Here is a 24,058-nt window from a genome sequence, read left to right as displayed (position 1 = left end):
GAAGCAGGGCCGCGTCCTAAACTCCTCGCTATTCCCTAGAGAAGTGCACTACTCAGGGCTCTGAGCTGCAGCCTCGTGCGCACTCTGTAGTGCACTAAAGAGCCAACAGGCGCCATTTTGAATTTTGAGGAAGATTCCATTTTACTGCCGCTCGCTTTTAAACTCAACTTTAAACTCAACTTTAAACTAAACTCCACACATCATCAGCAGATAAAGCGGAAACTACACTCACATTTCACCACAAACCCAAAGCTTCTTCTATTTTAATAAAAATCTCGTTTGTTTGAGTGTTGCCATGCCAACAGCACCATGAGCACGTGACCGAGCCGTGACCATGTCTCCAGGGTAAGAAGCTGCAGTTTATCACCTCTTAATAAACTATTATTATTATTATTATTATTATTATTATTATTATTATTGTTATTATTATTAAACATTGTGAATCATCACTCAAGTCATTTAGAGGATTATTATTATTATTATTATTATTATTATTATTATTATTATGGAAACCATCACAGAAATTCTAATGGTTTCCACTAAATAATACCATTACAAACCTTCAGCTAACAAATAAAACCATTACTGGTACCGGTACCGATATTGGTACTTATACTGGTACTGGTACCGATACTGGTACTGATACTGGCACTGGTACTGATATTGATACTGATACTGGTACTGATACCGATACTGGTACCAATATTGGTACTGATATTGATACTGATACTGGCACTGGTACTGATACTGGTACTGATACTAGTGCTGGTTCCGATATTGGTACTGATACCGATACTGATACTGATACTGGTACTGGTACTGATACTAGTGCTGGTACCGATATTGGTACTGATACCGATACTGATACTGGTACTGATACCGATACTGATACTGGTACTGGTACCGATATTGGTACTGATACTGGTACTGATACTAGTGCTGGTACCGATACTGATACTGATACTGGTACTGATACTAGTGCTGGTACCGATATTGGTACTGATACTGGCACTGGTACTGATACTAGTGCTGGTACCGATACTGATACTGATACTGATATTGGTACCGATATTGGTACTGATATTGGTACTGATACCGATACTGGTACTGGTACTGGTACTGAGTATGGGATCTGTGCCATCTCTAGTTTGTTTGTTTGTTTTAAATCACTGCTGTGCTATTTAAGTATTTGAATATTTAAGTATTTAACTCCTTTACAATCAGGATCTTTGGAATTTTATTTCATTAAATAAATACTTTATACTCTCGAACCGGTTTCCCTGAGCATGTGCTGAATAAACGCGTGAGAGCTGTCAGTATGGAATGTGGATCCTTTACTGTACAATGTTGCTAATAAACTGTAATATTTCCAAATCAGGATTTCAACACTACTTTAAAAAGTTCTTTAAATACCAAAGATGTAGTGCATGTTGTTGCTCGTGTGGAGTAACAAATAAAATGTGCAGAGGAATAACAGACATTTTGTGGGAGATTTAAAGGTTATGTTTCTTTACTCAAGTACTTCATAATGAGTTTGCTCTCTGAAATAAAGGTACTAAATGGTACCGGTACCGGTTCCGGTACCGTCAAAGGGACATGTTCTGTACTTTTAGTATGCATCCTTTACCCGAGAAGATACACGCGACAATGAAACGTACCATTTGGTACCTTTATTTCTGAGAATGTACAACTAAATCTCAACTAATATTTATATATATATATAAAAATGGCGATCATGAATAAGTTTTCTTTCAATTCTACAATTTAAAGGTGCATTAAGTAAGATTTATTCGAATCACAGACAAACACAAACAAGCATTCAGGACCAAAATTCACAGGTTTTCAGGTTTTCTCAGCCACTTAATACACTTGTGCTGAGGCCACGGCTTAAAACTTTATATCTGATCACGTTTAAAAAAAAAAAAAAAAAAAAAAAAAAAAAAAAAAAATTATTGCACCTTTAAAGACAGTAAACAAACAATTAAATATTTTGCAGTATTCAATTTAATTCAGTTTTATTTGTCTAGCGCTTTTAACGATGGACATTGTCACAAAGCAGCTTTACAGAAATAAATACATTCAAATTAAATTAAATCAGAATAAATCACCGCAGCGAACCTGTTAGAAGGAAACTTCCTTACACCGGCTATTATATAATTATTTAATGAGAAGGCTTCACTTTACTGTATTTATTTAAAAAATATTGCTTGCTGATGGTAGAATTTCACCCGAGATGATAATGAAATGATCAGATGAAGCCGTGTCGACACATTGCTGATCCCCGAGCGTGTTGTTTATTCGCAGTAAGCTGTGGAAGGGACGGCCGCTGCATCAGACTACATTCTGTCTGGGTGATCAGACGCCCTGTTACTCCACCACACACGCCGAGGTGAGAAGAAGTCACGCCAGACATCCCTGAGCTGGCTGTAGGCTTTAATCTCCTCTCATTAGATATCTGCTGCTGTAGAGTTTCTGTGGCAGGAGAGACGACGGCCAGCCGCTGGCGTTCTTCCTGAGAGAGCCGTCCTATCCGTCACAGCATCACAGCGATCTGCACCTCAGGAACATCTCTGAAGGCTCCTCGTTCTCCTCCACACACTCGAGAGACGTCCACGGCCCCAAAGACGTCACAGCGGTACCGTCAGGGTTTTAAATAGGTTCTGAAATACCTCGTTATTAACGTTACGTATCCGAACAGAACCTCTCGCCTGTGTGTTCGCAGCATGATGTCCTGCGTAGTCTGAGAACCAGGAACTGGACTCGGAACCGTGAAAGTCTGGCAATGAAAGAGGTGACCAATCCTCCTGAAGACACGCCGTACAGGAGCTCCTATCGCTCGGATCACTGTGGTGCCGCGACCAGCGGTCAGTCGGAGCAGGCTTGCGGTCGACCCACACGCTGGCACCGACACGACATCCTCACAGGTATTTAACACAGAGTTACAGCGCAGAGATCCGCACACGTCCCGGAGTGTTTTATTCCTCTTACACCACAGCAACTTGCCAACAGGTACAACGTCATACTTAAGAATGACACGCCATACTTTTTTATCCATTTATAGTTACACTTAATGTTCTGCGAAACAAGTTAGTTCCTGTTCTCACTTACGTTACAGCAGCTATAAACAGTCGTTCCCTCACCAGTCTCTCTCTCTCTTTTCTCTGTCTTGAAGTTAAAAATCGCAGCTTGTTACATCACGTTACCGAGAAACCGCACAGAAGCGTAAACTCCTCTGTCCTGAACATGTCGGAAAACTTATACAGCTTTACCTCTGACTGTTACAAAGCGCTGACACTGGAGACTCCTTCCATAAACGTTAAATAATAAACAGCTCCTTACAGAAAACTTCACAATATCGACATTTTTTAAAAAAATCTATTTGTGGTACACATCACTGTGAATGAGCTGTTACTATAGAAACGATAACGTATTAGAACGAGCGCATTCATTATAAATAAAGCCGTGATTAGCAGCTGCACTACTGTCAGAGCTGCTGTTCTAGAGAATTAATCAACATCTTCTGACCAGAGTCCAGAATCCAGAATCCTGATTGGTCAGAAAGGTGAGATTTAGTCTTTTATGATATAAGAAAGCACAGTTTGGTAGCTGATTAATGATTTGATGTACGAAACATCAAAGCAGATGGATGGATGGACTTTATTGATCCCCAAGGGGAAATCTGGGAGCTAATTTTGGGTATTAAAGCAGCTAATGATTCAACATGATACAGTTTAGGACAGTTTTAGTGATCTTATTCAATTACAATACTGACAATAATAATAATTTTTTTAAAAAAAGCGTTCACTGTGTGCAGCGGTAAGCCACGCCTTCTTCCCCAGCGTATGAAGTCTGAATTTGCCCCACAGGAGCGGAAAGATCACCAGCGGGTCCTGGGGAGCCGAAGAAGAAATCCATAGAGAGGCAGATTTGTGCCGTACGCCGCTGGGAGAGCAACTGCACCTCGATGCGCTTGTACTGAAACACTCCGAGGTCACGTGATGCATTTAATCACTCAATAAAATTTTTTTAAAAATCCAGATTTAGCTGAAATGTCTTAATGACTGTTGTAAACCACTGAGCCAACCCTGAATATAAAAGTTAAAGGTGCAATAGCTGATTTTTCAGATTTCTTACTAGCACAAATAACGTGGAAAAATACGTAGAACATGATAAAGAATAATGGTTTACACTTCCACCTGAACACAAGTGTATTACGTAGCTGAGAAAATCAGTTTGGAAAACTGCGTTATGGTCCGGAATGCTTGCGTGTGTTTGTCAGTCATTTTATAGACACCAACAAACGCCCCTTCACTCCGCCCACATCTCAGTCTCAAACTCAAACCGGTAATTCATCTGTGAGCCAATCATACTGTGCTTTGGAAAATAAAGACAACAAAAACAACGAAAAAAAACAACAAAAAAAATGCAGTAACACCAGAATAAACATCAGCAGCACTTTTCTAAGATGGAGTCATTTATTACTGGTGAAGGGGAATGAAGCTGGACGCAGAATTAGCAACGCTGCTAATGGACAAGTCTATAAACACAATCTGTATGAAGCTTTTGAATGGCGGCTTTACATAACAAATCAAGCATAGTTTTTTTTCCAATTATAAAGGGGGAAAAAGGAGCTTAGATCTGATTACAAAGGAAACAGGACATCGACCGCACCCATGACTATCCTCATAAATCATTAAGAGCTGGATCTGTGTGTGTTTATAGAGTTATAACTCGGGTTTCAAGCAGCTGAATGGGTGAGTGCGCTTGAAAGTGATGTCATAATCGTCCTCGCTAATGCTAACTCTAGCTAAACCACCATAGATTCTGGGGCGGAGCTTGGGTGGGAATGGGGGGTGGGCAGAGTCCAAAGAGTAAAAATAATCCTTCAAATCTTATTCAGCTCTAACTCCGTAACTTTTAAAGAGCTAATCTTGCCAAATTTTGCGAATGGTGAGGTTTTGACTGATATATATATTTATATATATTATATATTTGTTTTTAAAAGAAATAAATTGTCTCAAACTAGAGTTCAGGAAAATTCAGTCAACAGCACGATCACAAAAGCACGCAAGTCAAAGTATCAGAGCAGTTCTTTATTATTATTCTTCTTCTTATTTTTTTAATTAATGTATTGAACTGAAAAGAGAGGCTGAAATGCAGACAGACACGTCACGGCTTCCCGATAAGCCGGAGGGAAAGTTCACACACGTGTACATGGACGTAAGACACAGACACGGAGATGGAAAGAGGACACGTATGTATTTACAGCGGTGACCCTCGGGCAGGCGTGAAGGAGGGAGAGAGAGAGAGAGAGAGAGAGAAACACAGCAGTACGACTCCGCAGCCCTCGGGCAGGCGTGAGGTCTCGGGGCACCGACGCACAGCTTCACAACGCTCCAGTTTCTCCTGGGGTGGTTTCAGTGCAGTTTTCAAAAAAAAAAAAAAAAAATACAAACAAAAACCAAAAACACAAGAAACAAACCAACAAAGAAACAAACAAACAAGAAAAAAAAAAAAAAACCCAAAACACTCCCCAGTGCGATTTCTGCTCACTTTCTCAAGCCATCTAGCTTTCAAAAACAACTACATCTATGTTTCAGTTGTATGCTTAGCTTTAACGCTCTATAAAAAGATAACGGCTTTAAAGCGGCGTACGGGTTTTAAGCACTTTTACACCATAAACATATAGATGTGATCGATATATTCAGGGTGAAATGGGGGAGAAATCAATGCGCTCGTGTTTAAGCCTAAACCTAACTTATATTTCATTATATTTATATATTTATTTTGCATTGCCTGAAGTACTTTAGTGGTCTGAGTTACTGTTTAAATGCTACTTGGGGGTGCAAATTGAACTTTCATTACTCCTACTCAATTCTCATCATCATCAACATCATTCTCATCATCATCACTTTTCTTTTCACTCGTTCTTCTTCTCCTTCTGCTTGAGCAGTTTGTTGACCTCCCGCTTCACCATGCCGGCGTACTTGGTGATGATGCCGTGCTGGTTCAGGCCGGGCAGCAGCAGGAGGAAGTTCACTGTAAACACACACACACACACACACACACAGGAGATTTATGAGCGGGCGAGTCTCGGCGTCTCGCCCCGGAGGAAACGGCACGGCTCTAGCTACCCGTCAAACTCGAATCGCAACTCGATGTGAAAGGTGGAACTTGGCTCAAAGGTGAAAAGACGCATTTATATTACAGCACAGCGCTGTGTGAGCTGTGTGTGCGCTGTGTGTGAGCTGCGTGAGAGCTGTGTGTGAGCTGTGTGTGCGCTGCGTGTGCGCTGTGTGTGAGCTGTGTGTGAGCTGTGTGTGCGCTGCGTGTGTGCTGTGTGTGAGCTGCGTGTGTGCTGCGTGTGCGCTGTGTGTGAGCTGTGTGTGCGCTGCGTGCGAGCTGCGTGTGTGCGCTGTGTGTGAGCTGCGTGTGTGAGCTGCGTGTGCGCTGCGTGTGCGCTGTGCGAGAGCTGTGCGAGAGCTGTGTGTGTGCTGTGTGTGAGCTGTGTGTGCTGTGTGTGAGCTGTGTGTGTGAGCTGTGTGTGTGAGCTGTGTGTGTGAGCTGTGTGTGTGCTGTGTGTGCGCTGTGTGTGAGCTGTGTGCGCTGTGTGTGCGCTGTGTGTGAGCTGTGTGTGAGCTGTGTGTGCGCTGTGTGTGAGCTGTGTGTGTGCTGTGTGTGTGAGCTGTGTGTGTGCTGTGTGTGTGCTGTGTGTGCGAGCTGTGTGCGCGCTGTGTGTGCTGTGTGTGCGCGCTGTGTGCGCTGTGTGAGCTGTGTGTGCGCGCTGTGCGCGCTGTGTGAGCTGTGTGTGCGCTGTGTGAGCTGCGTGTGTGCTGCGTGTGTGAGCTGCGTGTGTGAGCTGCGTGTGAGCTGCGTGTGTGCGCTGTGTGTGCGCGAGCTGTGTGCGAGCTGTGTGCGCGCTGTGTGTGAGCTGTGTGTGCGCGCTGTGTGCGCTGTGTGTGCGCTGTGTGAGCTGCGTGTGTGAGCTGCGTGTGCGCTGTGTGTGAGCTGTGTGTGCGCTGTGTGTGCGCTGTGTGTGAGCTGTGTGCGCTGTGTGTGTGAGCTGTGTGTGCGCTGTGTGTGCGCTGTGTGTGCGCTGTGTGTGAGCTGTGTGCGCTGTGTGAGCTGCGTGCGAGCTGCGTGCGAGCTGCGTGTGAGCTGTGCGCGCTGCGTGTGAGCTGTGTGTGCGAGCTGTGTGTGCGCTGTGTGTGAGCTGTGTGCGCTGTGTGTGAGCTGTGTGCGCTGTGTGTGAGCTGTGTGCGCTGTGTGTGAGCTGTGTGTGCGCTGTGTGTGAGCTGTGTGCGCTGTGTGTGCGCTGTGTGTGCGCTGTGTGTGCGCTGTGTGTGAGCTGTGTGCGCTGTGTGTGAGCTGTGTGCGCTGCGTGTGAGCTGCGTGTGAGCTGCGTGCGAGCTGCGTGTGAGCTGCGTGTGAGCTGCGTGTGCGCTGTGTGAGCTGTGTGCGCTGTGTGTGCGCTGTGTGTGAGCTGCGTGTGTGAGCTGCGTGTGTGAGCTGCGTGTGCGCTGTGTGAGCTGTGTGTGAGCTGTGTGTGTGCTGTGTGAGCTGTGTGTGAGCTGTGTGTGTGCTGTGTGTGTGCGCTGTGTGTGAGCTGTGTGAGCTGCGTGTGTGAGCTGCGTGTGCGCTGCGTGTGCGCTGTGTGTGAGCTGTGTGTGAGCTGTGTGTGCGCTGTGTGTGCGCTGTGTGTGAGCTGTGTGCGCTGTGTGCGGTGTGTGAGCTGTGTGTGAGCTGTGTGTGCTGTGTGTGCTGTGTGTGCGCTGTGTGTGCGCTGTGTGTGAGCTGTGTGCGCTGTGTGTGCTGTGTGTGAGCTGTGTGCGCTGTGTGAGCTGTGTGAGCTGCGTGTGAGCTGCGTGTGAGCTGCGTGTGCGCTGCGTGTGAGCTGCGTGTGCGCTGTGTGTGTGAGCTGTGTGCGCTGTGTGTGAGCTGTGTGCGCTGTGTGTGAGCTGTGTGCGCTGTGTGTGCGCTGTGTGTGAGCTGTGTGCGCTGTGTGTGAGCTGTGTGTGCGCTGCGTGTGTGAGCTGCGTGTGTGAGCTGCGTGTGAGCTGTGTGTGCGCTGTGTGAGCTGTGTGTGCGCTGCGTGTGTGAGCTGCGTGTGTGAGCTGCGTGTGCGCTGCGTGCGAGCTGTGTGTGCGCTGTGTGTGCGCTGTGTGTGAGCTGTGCGAGCTGTGTGTGAGCTGTGTGTGAGCTGTGTGTGCGCTGCGTGTGCGCTGTGCGAGAGCTGTGCGAGAGCTGTGTGTGTGCTGTGTGTGAGCTGTGTGTGCTGTGTGTGAGCTGTGTGTGCTGTGTGTGAGCTGTGTGTGTGAGCTGTGTGTGTGAGCTGTGTGTGTGCTGTGTGTGCGCTGTGTGTGAGCTGTGTGCGCTGTGTGTGCGCTGTGTGTGAGCTGTGTGTGAGCTGTGTGTGTGCTGTGTGTGTGAGCTGTGTGTGTGCTGTGTGTGTGCTGTGTGTGCGAGCTGTGTGCGCGCTGTGTGTGAGCTGTGTGTGAGCTGTGTGTGTGCGCTGTGTGCGCTGTGTGAGCTGTGTGTGCGCTGTGTGAGCTGCGTGTGTGAGCTGCGTGTGCGCTGTGTGTGAGCTGTGTGTGTGCGCTGTGTGTGCGCTGTGTGTGAGCTGTGTGTGTGCTGTGTGTGTGCTGTGTGTGCGAGCTGTGTGCGAGCTGTGTGTGCGCTGTGTGTGAGCTGTGTGCGCTGTGTGTGCGCGCTGTGTGCGCTGTGTGTGCGCTGTGTGTGCGCTGTGTGAGCTGCGTGTGTGAGCTGCGTGTGCGCTGCGTGTGAGCTGTGTGTGCGCTGTGTGTGCGCTGTGTGTGAGCTGTGTGCGCTGTGTGTGCTGTGTGTGCGCTGTGTGTGCGCTGTGTGTGTGCGCTGTGTGTGAGCTGTGTGCGCTGTGTGCGCGCTCTGTGTGCGCTGTGTGCGAGCTGCGTGTGCGCTGCGTGTGAGCTGTGTGTGCGCTGTGTGTGTGCTGTGTGTGCGAGCTGTGTGTGTGAGCTGTGTGTGCGCTGTGTGTGCGAGCTGTGTGTGCGCTGTGTGTGAGCTGTGTGCGCTGTATGTGAGCTGTGTGCGAGCTGCGTGCGAGCTGCGTGTGTGAGCTGCGTGCGAGCTGCGTGTGCGCTGTGTGCGCTGCGTGTGCGCTGTGTGAGCTGTGTGTGAGCTGTGCGCGCTGTGTGTGCGCTGTGTGTGAGCTGTGTGTGCGCTGCGTGTGAGCTGCGTGTGAGCTGTGTGAGCTGTGCGCGCTGTGTGTGCGCTGTGTGTGCGCTGTGTGTGTGCGCTGTGTGTGTGCGCTGTGTGTGCGCTGTGTGAGCTGCGTGTGAGCTGCGTGTGCGCTGTGTGAGCTGCGTGTGAGCTGTGTGTGCGCTGTGTGTGTGCTGTGTGTGCGAGCTGTGTGTGCGCTGTGTGTGAGCTGTGTGTGCGCTGTGTGTGCGCTGTGTGAGCTGTGTGTGAGCTGTGTGTGCTGTGTGTGCGAGCTGTGTGTGCGCTGTGTGTGAGCTGTGTGTGCGCTGTGTGTGCGCTGTGTGAGCTGTGTGTGAGCTGTGTGTGCTGTGTGTGCGAGCTGTGTGTGCGCTGTGTGTGCGCTGTGTGTGCGCTGTGTGAGCTGCGTGCGAGCTGCGTGTGCGCTGTGTGAGCTGCGTGTGAGCTGTGTGTGCGCTGTGTGTGTGCTGTGTGTGCGAGCTGTGTGTGCGCTGTGTGTGAGCTGTGTGCGCTGTGTGTGCGCTGTGTGTGCGCTGTGTGTGAGCTGTGTGTGAGCTGTGTGCGAGCTGTGTGTGAGCTGTGTGAGCTGCGTGTGAGCTGCGTGCGAGCTGTGTGTGCGCTGTGTGCGCGCTCTGTGTGCGCTGTGTGCGAGCTGCGTGTGAGCTGTGTGTGAGCTGTGCGCGCTGTGTGTGAGCTGTGTGCGCTGTGTGAGCTGTGTGTGAGCTGTGTGTGAGCTGTGTGCGCTGTGTGCGCTGTGTGCGAGCTGCGTGTGAGCTGTGTGTGCGCTGTGTGAGCTGCGTGTGAGCTGCGTGTGAGCTGTGCGCGCTGTGTGTGAGCTGTGTGCGCTGTGTGAGCTGCGTGCGAGCTGCGTGTGAGCTGTGCGCGCTGTGTGCGCTGTGTGAGCTGTGTGTGCGCTGTGTGCGCGCTCTGTGTGCGCTGTGTGCGAGCTGCGTGTGAGCTGTGTGTGCGCTGTGTGAGCTGCGTGTGAGCTGCGTGTGAGCTGTGCGCGCTGTGTGTGAGCTGTGTGCGCTGTGTGAGCTGCGTGCGAGCTGCGTGCGAGCTGCGTGTGAGCTGTGCGCGCTGTGTGTGAGCTGTGTGTGCGAGCTGTGTGTGAGCTGTGTGTGCGCTGTGTGTGAGCTGTGTGCGCTGTGTGTGAGCTGTGTGCGCTGTGTGTGAGCTGTGTGCGCTGTGTGTGAGCTGTGTGTGCGCTGCGTGCGAGCTGGGTGTGCGCTGCGTGCGAGCTGCGTGTGTGAGCTGCGTGTGCGCTGCGTGCGAGCTGTGTGTGCGCTGTGTGTGCGCTGTGTGTGCGCTGTGTGTGAGCTGTGTGTGAGCTGCGTGTGTGCTGCGTGTGAGCTGCGTGTGCGCTGCGTGTGAGCTGTGTGTGCGCTGCGTGTGAGCTGTGTGTGAGCTGTGCGCGAGCTGTGTGTGCGCTGTGTGTGAGCTGTGCGCGCTGTGTGTGTGCTGTGTGAGCTGTGTGTGAGCTGTGCGCGCTGTGTGTGTGCTGTGTGTGAGCTGTGTGTGAGCTGTGTGTGTGCTGTGTGTGAGCTGTGTGTGCGCTGTGTGTGAGCTGTGCGCGCTGTGTGTGCGCTGTGTGTGCGCTGTGTGTGCGCGCTGTGTGAGCTGTGTGTGAGCTGTGTGAGCTGCGTGTGTGCTGTGTGTGAGCTGTGTGAGCTGTGCGCGCTGTGTGTGTGCTGTGTGTGCGCTGTGTGTGTGCGCGCTGTGTGCGCGCTGTGTGTGAGCTGTGTGTGAGCTGTGTGTGCGCTGTGTGTGCGCTGCGTGTGAGCTGTGTGTGCGCTGCGTGTGAGCTGCGTGTGCGCTGTGTGTGCGCTGTGTGTGAGCTGTGTGAGCTGTGTGTGAGCTGTGTGCGCTGTGTGTGCGCTGTGTGTGCGCTGTGTGTGAGCTGCGTGTGAGCTGCGTGTGCGCTGCGTGTGAGCTGTGTGTGCGCTCTGTGTACGCTGCGTGTGCGCTGCGTGTGAGCTGTGCGCGCTGCGTGTGAGCTGTGTGTGCGCTGTGTGTGCGCTGTGTGTGAGCTGCGTGTGAGCTGCGTGTGTGCTGCGTGTGTGCTGTGTGTGAGCTGTGTGTGCGCTGTGTGTGAGCTGTGTGTGAGCTGCGTGTGAGCTGCGTGTGAGCTGCGTGTGCGCTGCGTGTGAGCTGTGCGCGCTGCGTGTGAGCTGTGTGTGCGCTGTGTGTGCGCTGTGTGTGAGCTGCGTGTGAGCTGCGTGTGTGCTGCGTGTGTGCTGTGTGTGAGCTGTGTGTGCGCTGTGTGTGAGCTGTGTGTGAGCTGTGTGTGCGCTGCGTGTGAGCTGCGTGTGCGCTGTGTGTGAGCTGTGCGCGCTGTGTGTGAGCTGTGTGTGCGCTGTGTGTGAGCTGTGTGAGCTGTGTGTGAGCTGTGTGTGAGCTGTGTGCGCTGTGTGTGAGCTGTGTGCGCTGTGTGTGCGCTGTGTGTGAGCTGTGCGCGCTGTGTGTGAGCTGTGTGTGCGCTGTGTGTGCGCTGCGTGTGCGCTGCGTGTGCGCTGCGTGTGAGCTGTGTGTGCGCTGTGTGTGCGCTGTTTGTGCGCTGTGTGTGAGCTGTGTGTGAGCTGTGTGTGAGCTGCGTGTGAGCTGCGTGTGAGCTGCGTGTGAGCTGTGTGCGCTGTGTGTGCGCTGTGTGTGCGCTGTGTGTGAGCTGTGTGTGAGCTGCGTGTGCGCTGTGTGTGAGCTGTGTGTGCGCTCTGTGTACGCTGTGTGTGCGCTGCGTGTGAGCTGCGTGTGAGCTGCGTGTGCGCTGCGTGTGAGCTGTGCGCGCTGCGTGTGAGCTGTGTGTGCGCTGTGTGTGTGCTGTGTGTGAGCTGCGTGTGAGCTGCGTGTGTGCTGTGTGTGTGCTGTGTGTGAGCTGTGTGTGCGCTGTGTGTGAGCTGTGTGTGAGCTGTGTGTGCGCTGCGTGTGAGCTGCGTGTGCGCTGTGTGTGAGCTGTGCGCGCTGTGTGTGAGCTGTGTGTGAGCTGTGTGTGAGCTGTGTGAGCTGTGTGTGAGCTGTGTGTGAGCTGTGTGTGAGCTGTGCGCGCTGTGTGTGAGCTGTGTGTGAGCTGTGTGCGCTGTGTGTGAGCTGTGTGCGCTGTGTGTGCGCTGTGTGTGAGCTGTGCGCGCTGTGTGTGAGCTGTGTGTGCGCTGTGTGTGCGCTGCGTGTGCGCTGCGTGTGAGCTGTGTGTGCGCTGTGTGTGAGCTGTGTGTGCGCTGTGTGTGAGCTGTGCGCGCTGTGTGTGAGCTGTGTGTGCGCTGTGTGTGCGCTGCGTGTGCGCTGCGTGTGAGCTGTGTGTGCGCTGTGTGTGCGCTGTGTGTGCGCTGTTTGTGCGCTGTGTGTGAGCTGTGTGTGAGCTGTGTGTGAGCTGCGTGTGAGCTGCGTGTGAGCTGCGTGTGAGCTGCGTGTGAGCTGCGTGTGAGCTGCGTGTGCGCTGCGTGCGCTGTTTGTGAGCTGCGTGTGTGCTGCGTGTGAGCTGCGTGTGAGCTGCGTGTGCGCTGCGTGTGAGCTGCGTGTGAGCTGCGTGTGAGCTGCGTGTGCGCTGCGTGTGAGCTGCGTGTGCGCTGTTTGTGAGCTGTGTGTGAGCTGTGTGTGCGCTGTGTGTGCGCTGTGTGTGCGCTGTGTGTGAGCTGTGTGTGCGCTGTGTGTGCGCTGTGTGCTGCGTGAGCTGTGTGTGTGCTGTGTGAGCTGTGTGTGTGCTGCGTGAGCTGTGTGTGCGTCTCTCAGGACGCCTTCACGTCTATTAATCTGCGTGTGAGCTGTGTGTGAGCTGTGTGTGAGCTGTGTGTGCGCTGTGTGTGAGCTGTGTGTGCGCTGTGTGTGCGCTGTGTGTGCGCTGTGTGTGTGCTGTGTGAGCTGTGTGTGAGCTGCGTGAGCTGTGTGTGTGCTGTGTGTGAGCTGTGTGTGCGCTGTGTGTGAGCTGTGTGTGCGCTGTGTGTGCGCTGTGTGTGCGCTGTGTGTGAGCTGTGTGTGCGCTGTGTGTGAGCTGCGTGAGCTGTGTGTGTGCTGCGTGAGCTGTGTGTGCGTCTCTCAGGACGCCTTCACGTCTATTAATCTGCGTGTCGAGTCTGAATCAGAGCGAAATGGATTCTTCTGGTTCGTGTACGGCTGAAAACGTCCTCATGAGACTCTTCCATTCGTTGTTCGGAAATTTGGCGACAGAAAAAAAAAAAAAAGTGTGTGTGGAAATCACAGAAATCACCTGAGCGTGGAGAACGTCAGCACTGCGCCGGCACTAAACACATCACATAATTACATACATAACTAGTTTAATTTGTTGTTGTTTTTTTTTGCATGTCGCTTCCAGCAGTTATTTTCTCTTCTCGGTTTCTCTCGGCCCAAATCTCTAGAACACGCTGCTTTTCTGCGGCACTAGAGCGGCAAAAGCGCACGGCAACCCGAGACACACGGCATTAACTGATTCACTTCCTTTAGAGAGTCGATTCAGAGTCGATTCAGAGTCACTTCGAGATGGAGACCACCTCACTCGGAGGCTTCCGGAGATCCTCACCTGAGGAAAGAACCGCACCGAGGAGGAGAACACTCCAGGGTGCTGATAATCTCATCAGGAAGTCTGAATTAGACCACACGAGTCTAACGACATCATAAAATATGCGAACCAATCAGTGGATAGGGGAGGGGTTTTCCAATTTGCATATTCATAAAATCTGGAATTTTCTGACAAGTGTTAAAGAGTAAGAGCTTCTGCTGCCCTTCTCCGTGATCCGACACTCGTTTAGTGGAATAATCACGTTAAAATTTTAAAACAACAGTGACTTTAAGCACTTATCAACATTAATCTATTTAAATAATTGATTGAATAATAGAATAATAAATTGTTAAACAGGTTTTTAATATTCATGACCAAAGATAACCTAGGCGCATCTCTCCACCTTTACCCTCATTAAAAAATTCTGTAGTTGTGACGTCGTCATGTAAGTTTGGACGCGATTGGTGTAAAAAAAGCTGCTTCCGTGACATCACACCCTGAGCTCATACGTGACCCCGCCCCCCCCAAATCAGATTTATACAGTAGTACTGAGAAAGCCTCTGTATTTAACGTGAATAAATATAAAATTCCGGTTCTGGTAATCAATCAAAAATAACGAGTGGCTCAATCAAGCAGTTAGTTAAACGTTTTAAAGTCATTCTTCAGCGCAGGGCTTCTTTAAACGAACGCGTCTCCGACACTCTGCCCTGCTTAATGCTGGGTCATGAAGAGCTTATTTTTGGACTGGGAACTACGGCTCCGTTTTCTTGCCCTACATACCACGACCTCTTTTACTCAACACTCTTATCACACACACACACACACACACACACACACACACACACACACACCGCTCGCAGCGCTTCCCACGCCGGCTTACAAAACCCACAAACCCACTGGATATCAACACACGCATCACAGCTAGCGATAAAGACTTTCCTCAGAGAGTTAAACTGATTAGGAAGATTAAAATCTAAGATCTTGTACTAAATAACATCATTCTTCATCACGTCATTTCACAGAAATTGAGATACGCTTTGATACCTTTAAAACTTCAAGGTTTTCTTTTCAAATATCAATTACAAACCCTAACAATTGCTTAACTTTACCTAGATTTGATATTTCGTTTTCTTCTCTTTTGAATCTTTAACTCTAAAAATGTAAAATACTCCAGTGTTTACAGAAACTTTAAAAAAAAATACAATTTGTAGACATTAAATAAAAGTGTCCTCAAACTAATTTATTTAAGTTTTTAAATGCTGTTACAGTAGGCAGTCTGTTAGGAAACTTGCAAATCATGTATTGAAGAGAAATGTCTAGAAATATCTTGATTTTCTTTCTTTCTTTAGTTTCCTTATTTTTTTGTTTGTTTTTTCTTTCTTTCTTTCTTTCTTTCCAAAAATAGCTAAAAGAAGAAATTTACTTCTTATTCTTTTTTCTTTCTTTGTTCCTGTCTTTTTTTTCTTTTTTTCTATTGCTCTTTTCTTTCTTTCTTTCTTTCTTTCTTTCTTTCTTTCAAATCGCTAAAAGAAGAAAGTTAATTCTTACTCTTTCTTTTTTCTTCAGTTTCCTTGTTATTTCTGCTTTTTCGTTTGTTTTTTCTTTTGCTTTTTATTTTTCTTTCTTTCTTTCAAAAATTAGCTAAAAGAAGAAAGTTACTTCTTATTTTTTTCTTTCTTTGTTTCTGTCTTTTTTCTTCAGTTTCCTTGTTATTTCTGTTTTTTCATTTGTTTTTTCTATTGCTCTTTGCTCTTTCTTTTTCTTTCTTTCTTTCTTTCTTTCAAGAAAGTTATTTCTTACTCTTTCTTTTTTCTTCAGTTTCCTTGTTATTTCTGCTTTTTCGTTTGTTTTTTTCTATTGCTCTCTCTTTCTGTCTGTCTGTCAAACATTGCCTGCCTCTCTCAGGGACCCCTGCACACCTCTGAGCACAGTGAGCATTAACTATCGACACAGACACAGAGGCGCCGTCACACTGCATACGTACCGATCAGGTAGGTCAGGACGAGGTTATGGACCTGCTGTCCGATCCAGGCCACGACCACCAGAGTGCTGATCACCGACAGGAAGTACTGTGAGGAAACGAAAGAGTTCAGGAATGAAGAACTGATAGTGACAGTGTGACAGAGCTGCAGTTTTGCTCAGTTGACGCCTGCAGACATCCGCCAGCACGTCTAAGTGCCTTAAAGGTGCAATAGTTGATTTTAAAAAAAAATTCCTTATCCATATTATACCACAAATAACCTGGAAGATATGTAGACCATCATCATAAAACGACGGATTAAACCGTGGCCTTAGCGAATATTTATCAAGTTGCTGAGAAAACCGTCTGGATAATGGACTTCCGGTCCGGAACGCGCGTTTGTGTTCGGATGCGCTTCCTGGGGGCGGAGCTTCGGAGATCCTGGGTGGCAATTTGGTCTTAATTTACGTTCGAATTTTAACAAAAGTGACGATTTGTTGTTTTGTCATTTTTGTTCAATGGATTAATAATAAGCTCAGAACCAGCATATGTAAATATTTACTAACTCATTTTTTAAATTCTTCTACGAATCGTTTAAAAAGCACACAGTCTCTCTTGTCTAGAGGAAACGTAAACCTTTTTTTTTTTTTTTTTTTTGGCTCGTATTTATCCACAGTGAAGCTTGTGAGCCTGATTAAGCTTCATGTTCACTGAACACGGAGCCAGAAACGTCTTTTATAACCCTTTCCCCACTGGTCCGTTTCCACACCATCCGAATAACTTCCCTGAGCCAATCGGTCGCTTTGCCGCACAAGTCATTTGCATAAAACGGTGAACTTTTTGCTTTTTTTTTTTTTTTTTTCAGTTGTTTTAGTTGAGATTTTGCGAGTTCTGCGGCTCATGTCACTCCTTTAGCAAGCTTTCAAAGCTGCCAGTTGCGTGTTAGCGTGAAGGTAAAACCCGTGAACGCGCGAGACGGACGCCGCCATTTACCATCTTGGGTTTCTCCTCCTTGAGGGCAAACAGGCGTTTCCACCAGCCGAGCACACGCCGCTGCGTCTTCACCAGGTTCCCACAGATCTGATGGAAGCGCTGCTGCTGCTCCGTGGTCCTGCACACACACACACACACACACACACACACAATGACAACATTACTGCTCAAAAACAAATCAGTGAACTAAATAATGCGACAGCGGCATTTAATCACACATTTCAAACTCCGTCATGTTTCAGGGTGTCGATGCTGCAGGACTGAATTACAGCAGTTTAAATTTTACGCTTCAATTAAATCAAACGAACTGGATTATTTTTTTTTAACGTTGTAAGATTACAGTGTACGATTCAGCTGTATTTATCGATTCAGAAGACAAAACTTTTTCTATAAACCTACGATAAAGTGTAACGACTTTTTCCTCGCTCCTGATTTTTCACTGCGTCGCTGCAGACCCACGAGGAGCACGAAGATATATTTATATAATAATTAAAGATCAGTATAAACAAAAAAATAATAATAGTAATAATAATAATAACAAAGAATAAGACAATGGAGAAAAAAAAACAGAACACAAATATAACATTTACATATTTTTGTTAGGAGTGAATTTATTATATAATCTGCTGTTTTGTAGATGTTCATCTTTTTATCCATGTATTTTTTTTCCCTTGTAGTGCTTCAGTTAAAAAAAATAATAATAATAATTTTTAAAGCTAAAAGAAATAATATCTTTTGATATTCAAAGTTTCGGTATCAATATTGTTAACAGAGAAGAGAAAAAACTGGCTTTGTGTCATCTTTAATAAGAACGAATGATTTAATGCCGTGTTTCACCTCCTCCTACTGAACAGCCAGCTATCGTAGAGACGCTCGCAGGGGCGCGCAAACTTTTGTTGCAGTGTTGCAGAGTCGAAGGCAAACACGGCAGACAAAAACAGAACTGATGGAGTAAAGTCAGAAATAAACACGCTTGCCAAACTGACGCTGGCTCTTCAGAACGTCTCTAAACTCACAGGAAAACCAAACCACATCTCTCGCACCAACAACAGAGAAGCGGCGATGCCTTAAAGCAAGACGTCTAAGATCTCGCTGCACGTTTGTTCCGATCGCTCACTTCTAACGAGCTGATCAAATTCGGATGATAAAATCAAAAACGTTTCGCTCGGGAAAAAAAAAACGTCGTGGTGAGAAATAGAAAAAAAAAAAAAAATGCAGAGTCTGTGTTTCACGTTGTCTTTAAATAACGTTAAGGTTAGATTAAAGAAATGCGCTGTAATCTTCCCTGTATATGACGTTCAGCAAATATTTTCATTTGTTCAGTTTTATCCCACGGAGACGTGATCTTCCACTCCTAACTGTGTGCGCGTGTGTGTGTGTGTGTGTGTGTGTTATAGCGACAGTCTCTTCAGCCTCGATGTTGAACACAACACAATGCCCTTTATAATCTCCTTCGTGTCTAACAAACGATAAAGTTCGGTTTAACTCGTTCTGCTGAATGGAGCTGGAATTTTCTTCACATAATCGCACGCTCAGACGACCTTGAGATCTGAAACTTGAGCGTGTGTACTGTTTTATTTCTGGACGTAAGAAACACAAGGACGCTGCCAGGCTCTAAAATAACCTCGGCTGAGCGGCAGGAGAACGGCGAAGCTGAATCAGCCCTGCGCTCCGTCTGACACTTAACGCGCGGCAGCAACTGCGGTCTGACTCTGACGGAGGGGAGGGGACACGCTCACACATCGCTCGGGTCAAAAACTTCTGCTTTCGCTGCTTTCACACAAGTTTGAGAAAGACAGGAAGTTTAAAAAAAAAAAAAAAAAAAAAAAACGAGCGGAGATGAAACACTCGGACGTCACGATTCCGCAATACGGTGTTTACATCACACTATGACAAAAAGAACTCTGAGCTGCGGCGACGACGCGATATATAAAGTGTGCGATACGGAAATAACGGCAAATGACGACGCAAAGTTAATCACAACGTTAATCACGATATTTAGATTTGATAAAAATCCCAGGTTGGGGGAGAAAAAAAAAAAAAAAAAAAGGACAAAAGAAAAACAAGCTACACTTGATATTTTTTAGCTTCTATATATAAAAAAAAAAAAGAACTTTTTTCTAAAATAATTTTTTACTTGAACAGTATATTGCACAATTTTCTTCCTAATCACGACGCGGAGAGAGTGAAGGCGAACACGTGCTTCCTCCGAGACACGTAAATCAAGCCTACTGCATCTTTTCGCAGCGTAACACACTTGGATAGAAAAGCGCTATCAGCCCTCTTCCACATACATGAGCTCAGTGATTGATGGGCAGGAAAGAGAGAAAGAGAGAGAGAGAGAGAGAGAGAGAGAGAGAGAGAGATTATGCCCCTCCCACCCAATTTCACGGACGGCTGTTGCATCGCCGGGACTCGAACCCGCGATCTGCATTCGACGGGGCGAACGTTTTTCTGCTGCATCCGTGAGAAAGAGCAAAGTAAGAATTTCGCTGTATAAGGAGCTCGAGCATCGTGTTATGAAGCTGAAGATGATAACTATAGAGTTGGGCTCTTTGAGAAGAAGAAAAAAAAAAAAAGGAAAAAAAAAGCATTTTGTGGTTTGTGATTGTGAAACAGATAACACAGAACACATCCGGACGCTTCGGTGAGCGTGATCTCACTTACAGACTAATAAAAGACACAAACAGACGCTTCGCTTTGCTTCTCCACTGCATCTGACCGGAAGGAAAACTCGTCTCGGAGGGCGTTTGGTCACGCTATTCTTCAATTCCTGCCTGCGTCATTAACCAATTCATTTGATCTCTCTATTAATTTCTCGTATTTTCCTTTAGCCGCACGATGGAAAGCGTTGGAGCGAAGCACAAATATTTCCGACATGTATAAACAGGATGGAAAGCGCAAAAAAATAAGGGAACAAAAAAAGAAAACCAGACCAGTGCGCTAGGGCTGAGCGATGAGACGATATAACGACGATATTGTGATAAATTACGTCACGATACGCTTTTCTGAAATATCGTGAAATAGAACTTTATTTATTTATTTATTTTTCATAACAAGAAGTTTTCTCCTGTTCTTTTTTAAAAAATCTTTTGAAATGCAGCACGACTTTATTCACGTTTTATTGGCGATTTGTTTGGAAATCTACCGTACATATCGCGATACATATTGTGTGTCACGCAAATATCTTGAAATATCATGATACAGAATATTTTTGTCGTACTGCTCAACCAATCAGAAGCAAGTAACGCGTCGTGACCGCGTTATAACCCGTGAACTTTTACGTTTGACTTTGTTAGGAGTGAACGTGCTTTCAGCAGGTGGGAGAGCGGGTTCTTCTGAGATCTGCCGTACCATTTGTTGGAGCCGAAGATGCGCGGGGCGAGCGTGGGCACGAGGTAATCAGCCAGACACAGAACCATGACGGTGCAGGACAGTCCGGTCAGCACGGACGGGTCCAGGTAGTAGATGAGTCTGTCAGAGGAGAAGAGAGGAAGCTTTAAGGACACTGTTTTCACCCGGTTAGTTCATATCAGGCATCTGATCACTTAACACACAAAACTCTAAACATTTTAAATAACAATAACGACAACAACGACAATAATAATAATAATAATAATAATAAACATCACGCACGGCAGGAGATGAAAAGATGCATCTCTTCTCTTAAGACTTACTTTTACTTTTACATATTAATTTTATATTCATTAGAAGATTTGCATAAAGTGAACTTAATTTCTCCAAATTAAATTCATGCTCATTGACACCATGGATTCCTGATTACACCCGACATCTTACAACACAACTAATGACCTGCAATATGGAAGAGAGAGAGAGAGAGAGAGAGAGAGAGAGAGAGAAAGAAAGAGAGAAAGATAGACAAAGAAAGAGAATGAGAGAAAGAGAAAGACAGAGACAGAGAGAGAGAGAGAGAGACAGAGAGAGAGAAAGAGAGACAGAGAAAGATAGACAAAGAAAGAGAATGAGAGAAAGAGAGAGACAGAGAGAGAATGAGAGAAAGAGAGACAGTGAGACAAAGAATGAGAGAGAGACAGAAAGATAGAATGAGACAGAGAGAAAGAGAAAGAGAAAGAGAGAGAGATCACATCATGACACTTGATCACACTCGCCACAGATTGTGCTAAGAATGAAACGGTCATGTTTCAGTGCCAAGTCGTATTTAAAGTTTTTTTTTTTTTTGTTTTTTTTTTTAAACATTTTACACGAAAATGAGGAAAAAGTTCAGATTTAAAGATTCGGTCCAAAATTTTAACGTTAAATAGCTGCTTTAAATTAGAGTTTGTAATCGTTTTATATATATATATATATATATATATATATATATATATATATATAAATAAAGGTTATAAAAGATAAATCGTTCCAGCCACGATATCTCAGAAATGCGTATCATGATGTAATTTATCACGATACCCGTAACCACATCGCCGTATCGCCCAGCCGTAGCAGCAGCCCTCATCTTCCCAGCCTGCTCACAGCAGGGCCGCACGACACTGAAGAAACCTGCGCTGTGCGGTAACTTGTTAAATAACGCGATATGCGGTAATGCGATAACGCTATAAGTGTGTAAAATCAATTATATTTATATTTATATACAGATAGGTCCGGAAGTATTTGGAAGTATTTGGCCTCCTTCACTTGCACTGAGATCTGCTTGGACTTCATATCGGTAGCTCCAGCTGAACAGCTGCCAAATGCCAACTCGATACCTGATATCAACTCCAGACCTTTTATCTGCTTCATTTGTCTTGAAGTAACGAGGGAATGGACCGCACCTGGTCAGTTAACTTCTTGTCAGTCAACTGTCCAAATACCTTTGAGCCCCTGAAAATGGAGGTACTTTGTTGAAAATGGCTGTAATTCCTAAATGGTAAATGTCATATTTTTGTGGAAACCTCTTAAAATAAAGCTGAAAGTCTACACTTCCATCACATCCTGATTGTTTTATTTCAAATTCATTGTGGTGGTGTATAAAGGCAAAATCACAATATATATACTATATATACTTCCGGACCTGACTGTGTATATATATATATATATAAATAAAAACTGAAAATGACGTAACCAACATTCATGTTTGATGTTGTTTTGAGGAAAAGGAAGTATTCTCTGTTTTCTGCGTCGCCCTAAAACTTTCGGAAGTATTAAAATCATTCGAGCCGTTGCGATACGCATATCGCGATATTTCGATAATTACACTAACGTGTACATCTGTTTATGTTCTCCTAGTGCTTATATTTTGCTCGGAGGTCACCTGGATGGAGAGGTGCAGGTCTCAGGAGCCCAGAGCGGGTCGGATCTACAGGGCGTGGACCTGCGCGGTGTGATACTCACAGGAAGAGCGCGGTGGTGCTGCCCACCAGCGCGGCGGGGAACCAGGGCTTCTCCCAGCGCAGGAACTGATCCCCGGCTAAGATGACCTCGCCCCATCCCTGCAGCTGCTCCTCCAGCTGAGACGTCTCCTGAGCCTGGAACAGGAACGTTTTACGGTCAGTTTTATTGTTTCGTCGCCGAGCGGAAGCGCAAAACAAGCAGATGAGGTGATGTGTGAAGTGCTGGAGGAACACGCAGTCCTGTGATCACGTGCTCGTAAACCACACGCTGATAAAGTGTTAAGTCGAGCCACGTGTTGGAACAGGGAAAAAAAAAAAAAACTTGTGAAACACGCAGTGCAGAAAACAACCAGACTATTATTCATCAAAACTGAGGAACTGATATAGCTTCAGAAGCCACGGTTTCAGGGCTCTTACTCTCTCCAGCCCTCTTTAATACTTTCCCAGGCACTTATTAAAATTCCAGACTATAATTTCAGCTTTGTTTCACTTTCTTTAAGCCATAAAAGAAAAGCACCCATGACGTGTGATATGAATGAGGGAGGATGTCTTATTGCAGCAAAATAAGGCAGACAAAGGATTTAAAACCATAGCAGTGAGTCTTTATTACTATTAACTGTTTAAACATGTTAGAAAATATAAGATATATATATCTATATTTATGTCTTACTTCAGGTTTGGACGTAAGTTTATATTGTTTATATTTCACACTGACCTGCGCAAGAGCTAGCTAGCACTGATGTGCCGTTCCCAAACGAGTCGATTCTTTGAGTCGGCTCTTTTAGGTTGAACATTGTGAGTCGACTCGCGTTTCTAAAAACAAAAGCAGTAAAAAGTCCTCCTGCTGAAAAGTCCTCAGTATTCCGCATTCATGACGCTCTAATTTAACTCTTTAATGACATACTGTGCAAACGTGACTGACTGCTCTGCTGTTTCTTATAATAATGTATATAATGTAATGTATATAATGTAATGTATATAATGTAATGCAATGTGGAAGTGAACATCAGAATAAAAGGACAAGAATCACTTGTTTTACATTAGATTTTATAACAAGCACAACTTAGTATAAATTATATAAAAGTATAAATTGTTAATCAGAGTGTAGAGAGTAAGATTTTATTGGACACTTTAAGCGAAAGACAGGTTGGATGTTGGGAGTCGTTTGAGAGCCGACTCAGAGTCGACTCGTAAAAGTGAGCCGAGCTGGCTGATCCGACTCAGAGAGAAAAGAGCCGAAACTGTCATTAGGTGACAGTGCAACATCTAGCTAGCTGGGTTAGCTTAATAACTTAACTATTTAAAAATAATCTTAACATATTGACATGACTCGAAAAGATTTTTTTAATGTGACGGTATTATTAGGCTTGAGAAACTGACCTCGTTTTGACAGGCAATGTTAGCTAGTTAGCTAATAGCCGATGTTAGCTCGGCTAAGAGTAAACAAGCTTAGCCACCCATTTAGCTTGTGTAACGTTAACTGTCACTTTCTAAAAGAGTCGAAGTGTCTTCCGTTAAAACAAAGGAACAAACAAAAACCAGCCAAAGCTAACACTCACCAATAAATTAGCGCTTTTATTATCGCCCTCCGCCATGATTCCGCTGCGCTTCTGCTTTACTGCGAGCTCTCCGAGTCGGAAGTGAAGCTCTCGTGCGCTCGCGCTCTTGCTGCCGCTGCTGCTGCTGCTCTGGCAGCCAACCGTTAACGGCACGATGTTTATATTTGAAACCGCAGGCAGGGCTTTACGTCACACCGAGGTCGGAAGTAAGCGCTAAACTCGTCAACAGCGCCGCCATATTGGAGGGGGCAGTTTTCCATCGAGTTACGCCAATGATGTCGCAGTAGAATCATGCCATTAGAAATATGAATAAGAGTTATTTTTTTTTTTTTTTTTTTTACATATACCATATGATAGTGAATTTTTGACCTGAAATTGTATTGCATTGTTTGCAAAGAGTGCAATATAGAATCTGAAACTGAACAAACTAGAACAAACTTAAATGTGCATTAGGTACAATTTTTGAGAAAAAAAAGTCCCTAATGGTTATAATTATTATTTTTATGAATTA

General features: G+C 46.2%; 1 protein-coding gene across 1 annotated transcript; it reads right to left on the bottom strand.

Annotated features, from left to right (window-relative positions):
* Positions 1–5,080: 5,080 nt before the first annotated feature.
* On the bottom strand, positions 5,081–23,709 carry arl6ip1 (ADP-ribosylation factor-like 6 interacting protein 1). Its single transcript, XM_034309756.2, has 6 exons — positions 23,548–23,709; positions 21,990–22,123; positions 19,989–20,108; positions 16,635–16,752; positions 15,666–15,750; positions 5,081–6,039 (listed from the first exon to the last, which is right to left on the bottom strand). The coding sequence occupies exons 1-6, from the start codon at positions 23,581–23,583 to the stop codon at positions 5,921–5,923; spliced, it is 612 nt and encodes a 203-aa protein (XP_034165647.2). The 5' UTR covers positions 23,584–23,709; the 3' UTR covers positions 5,081–5,920.
* Between the last annotated feature and the right edge of the window lie 349 nt (positions 23,710–24,058).

The sequence above is a fragment of the Pangasianodon hypophthalmus genome, chromosome 13, assembly GCF_027358585.1.
Source record: "Pangasianodon hypophthalmus isolate fPanHyp1 chromosome 13, fPanHyp1.pri, whole genome shotgun sequence".
Classification (NCBI taxonomy): Eukaryota; Metazoa; Chordata; class Actinopteri; order Siluriformes; family Pangasiidae; genus Pangasianodon; species Pangasianodon hypophthalmus.
The sequence above is the reverse complement of the archived record's forward strand: the minus strand, read 5'-3'. Positions and strand labels throughout refer to the sequence as shown.

Coding starts and splice junctions, on each gene's coding strand:
- arl6ip1 (XM_034309756.2), bottom strand. CDS start 23,583: ATGGCGGAGGGCGATAATAAAAGCGCTAATTTATTG. Junction 20,109..21,989: donor AGCACCACCGCGCTCTTCCT/GTGAGTATCACA, acceptor CTCCTCTGACAG/ACTCATCTACTACCTGGACC. Junction 15,751..16,634: donor AGGAGGAGAAACCCAAGATG/GTAAATGGCGGC, acceptor GTTTCCTCACAG/TACTTCCTGTCGGTGATCAG.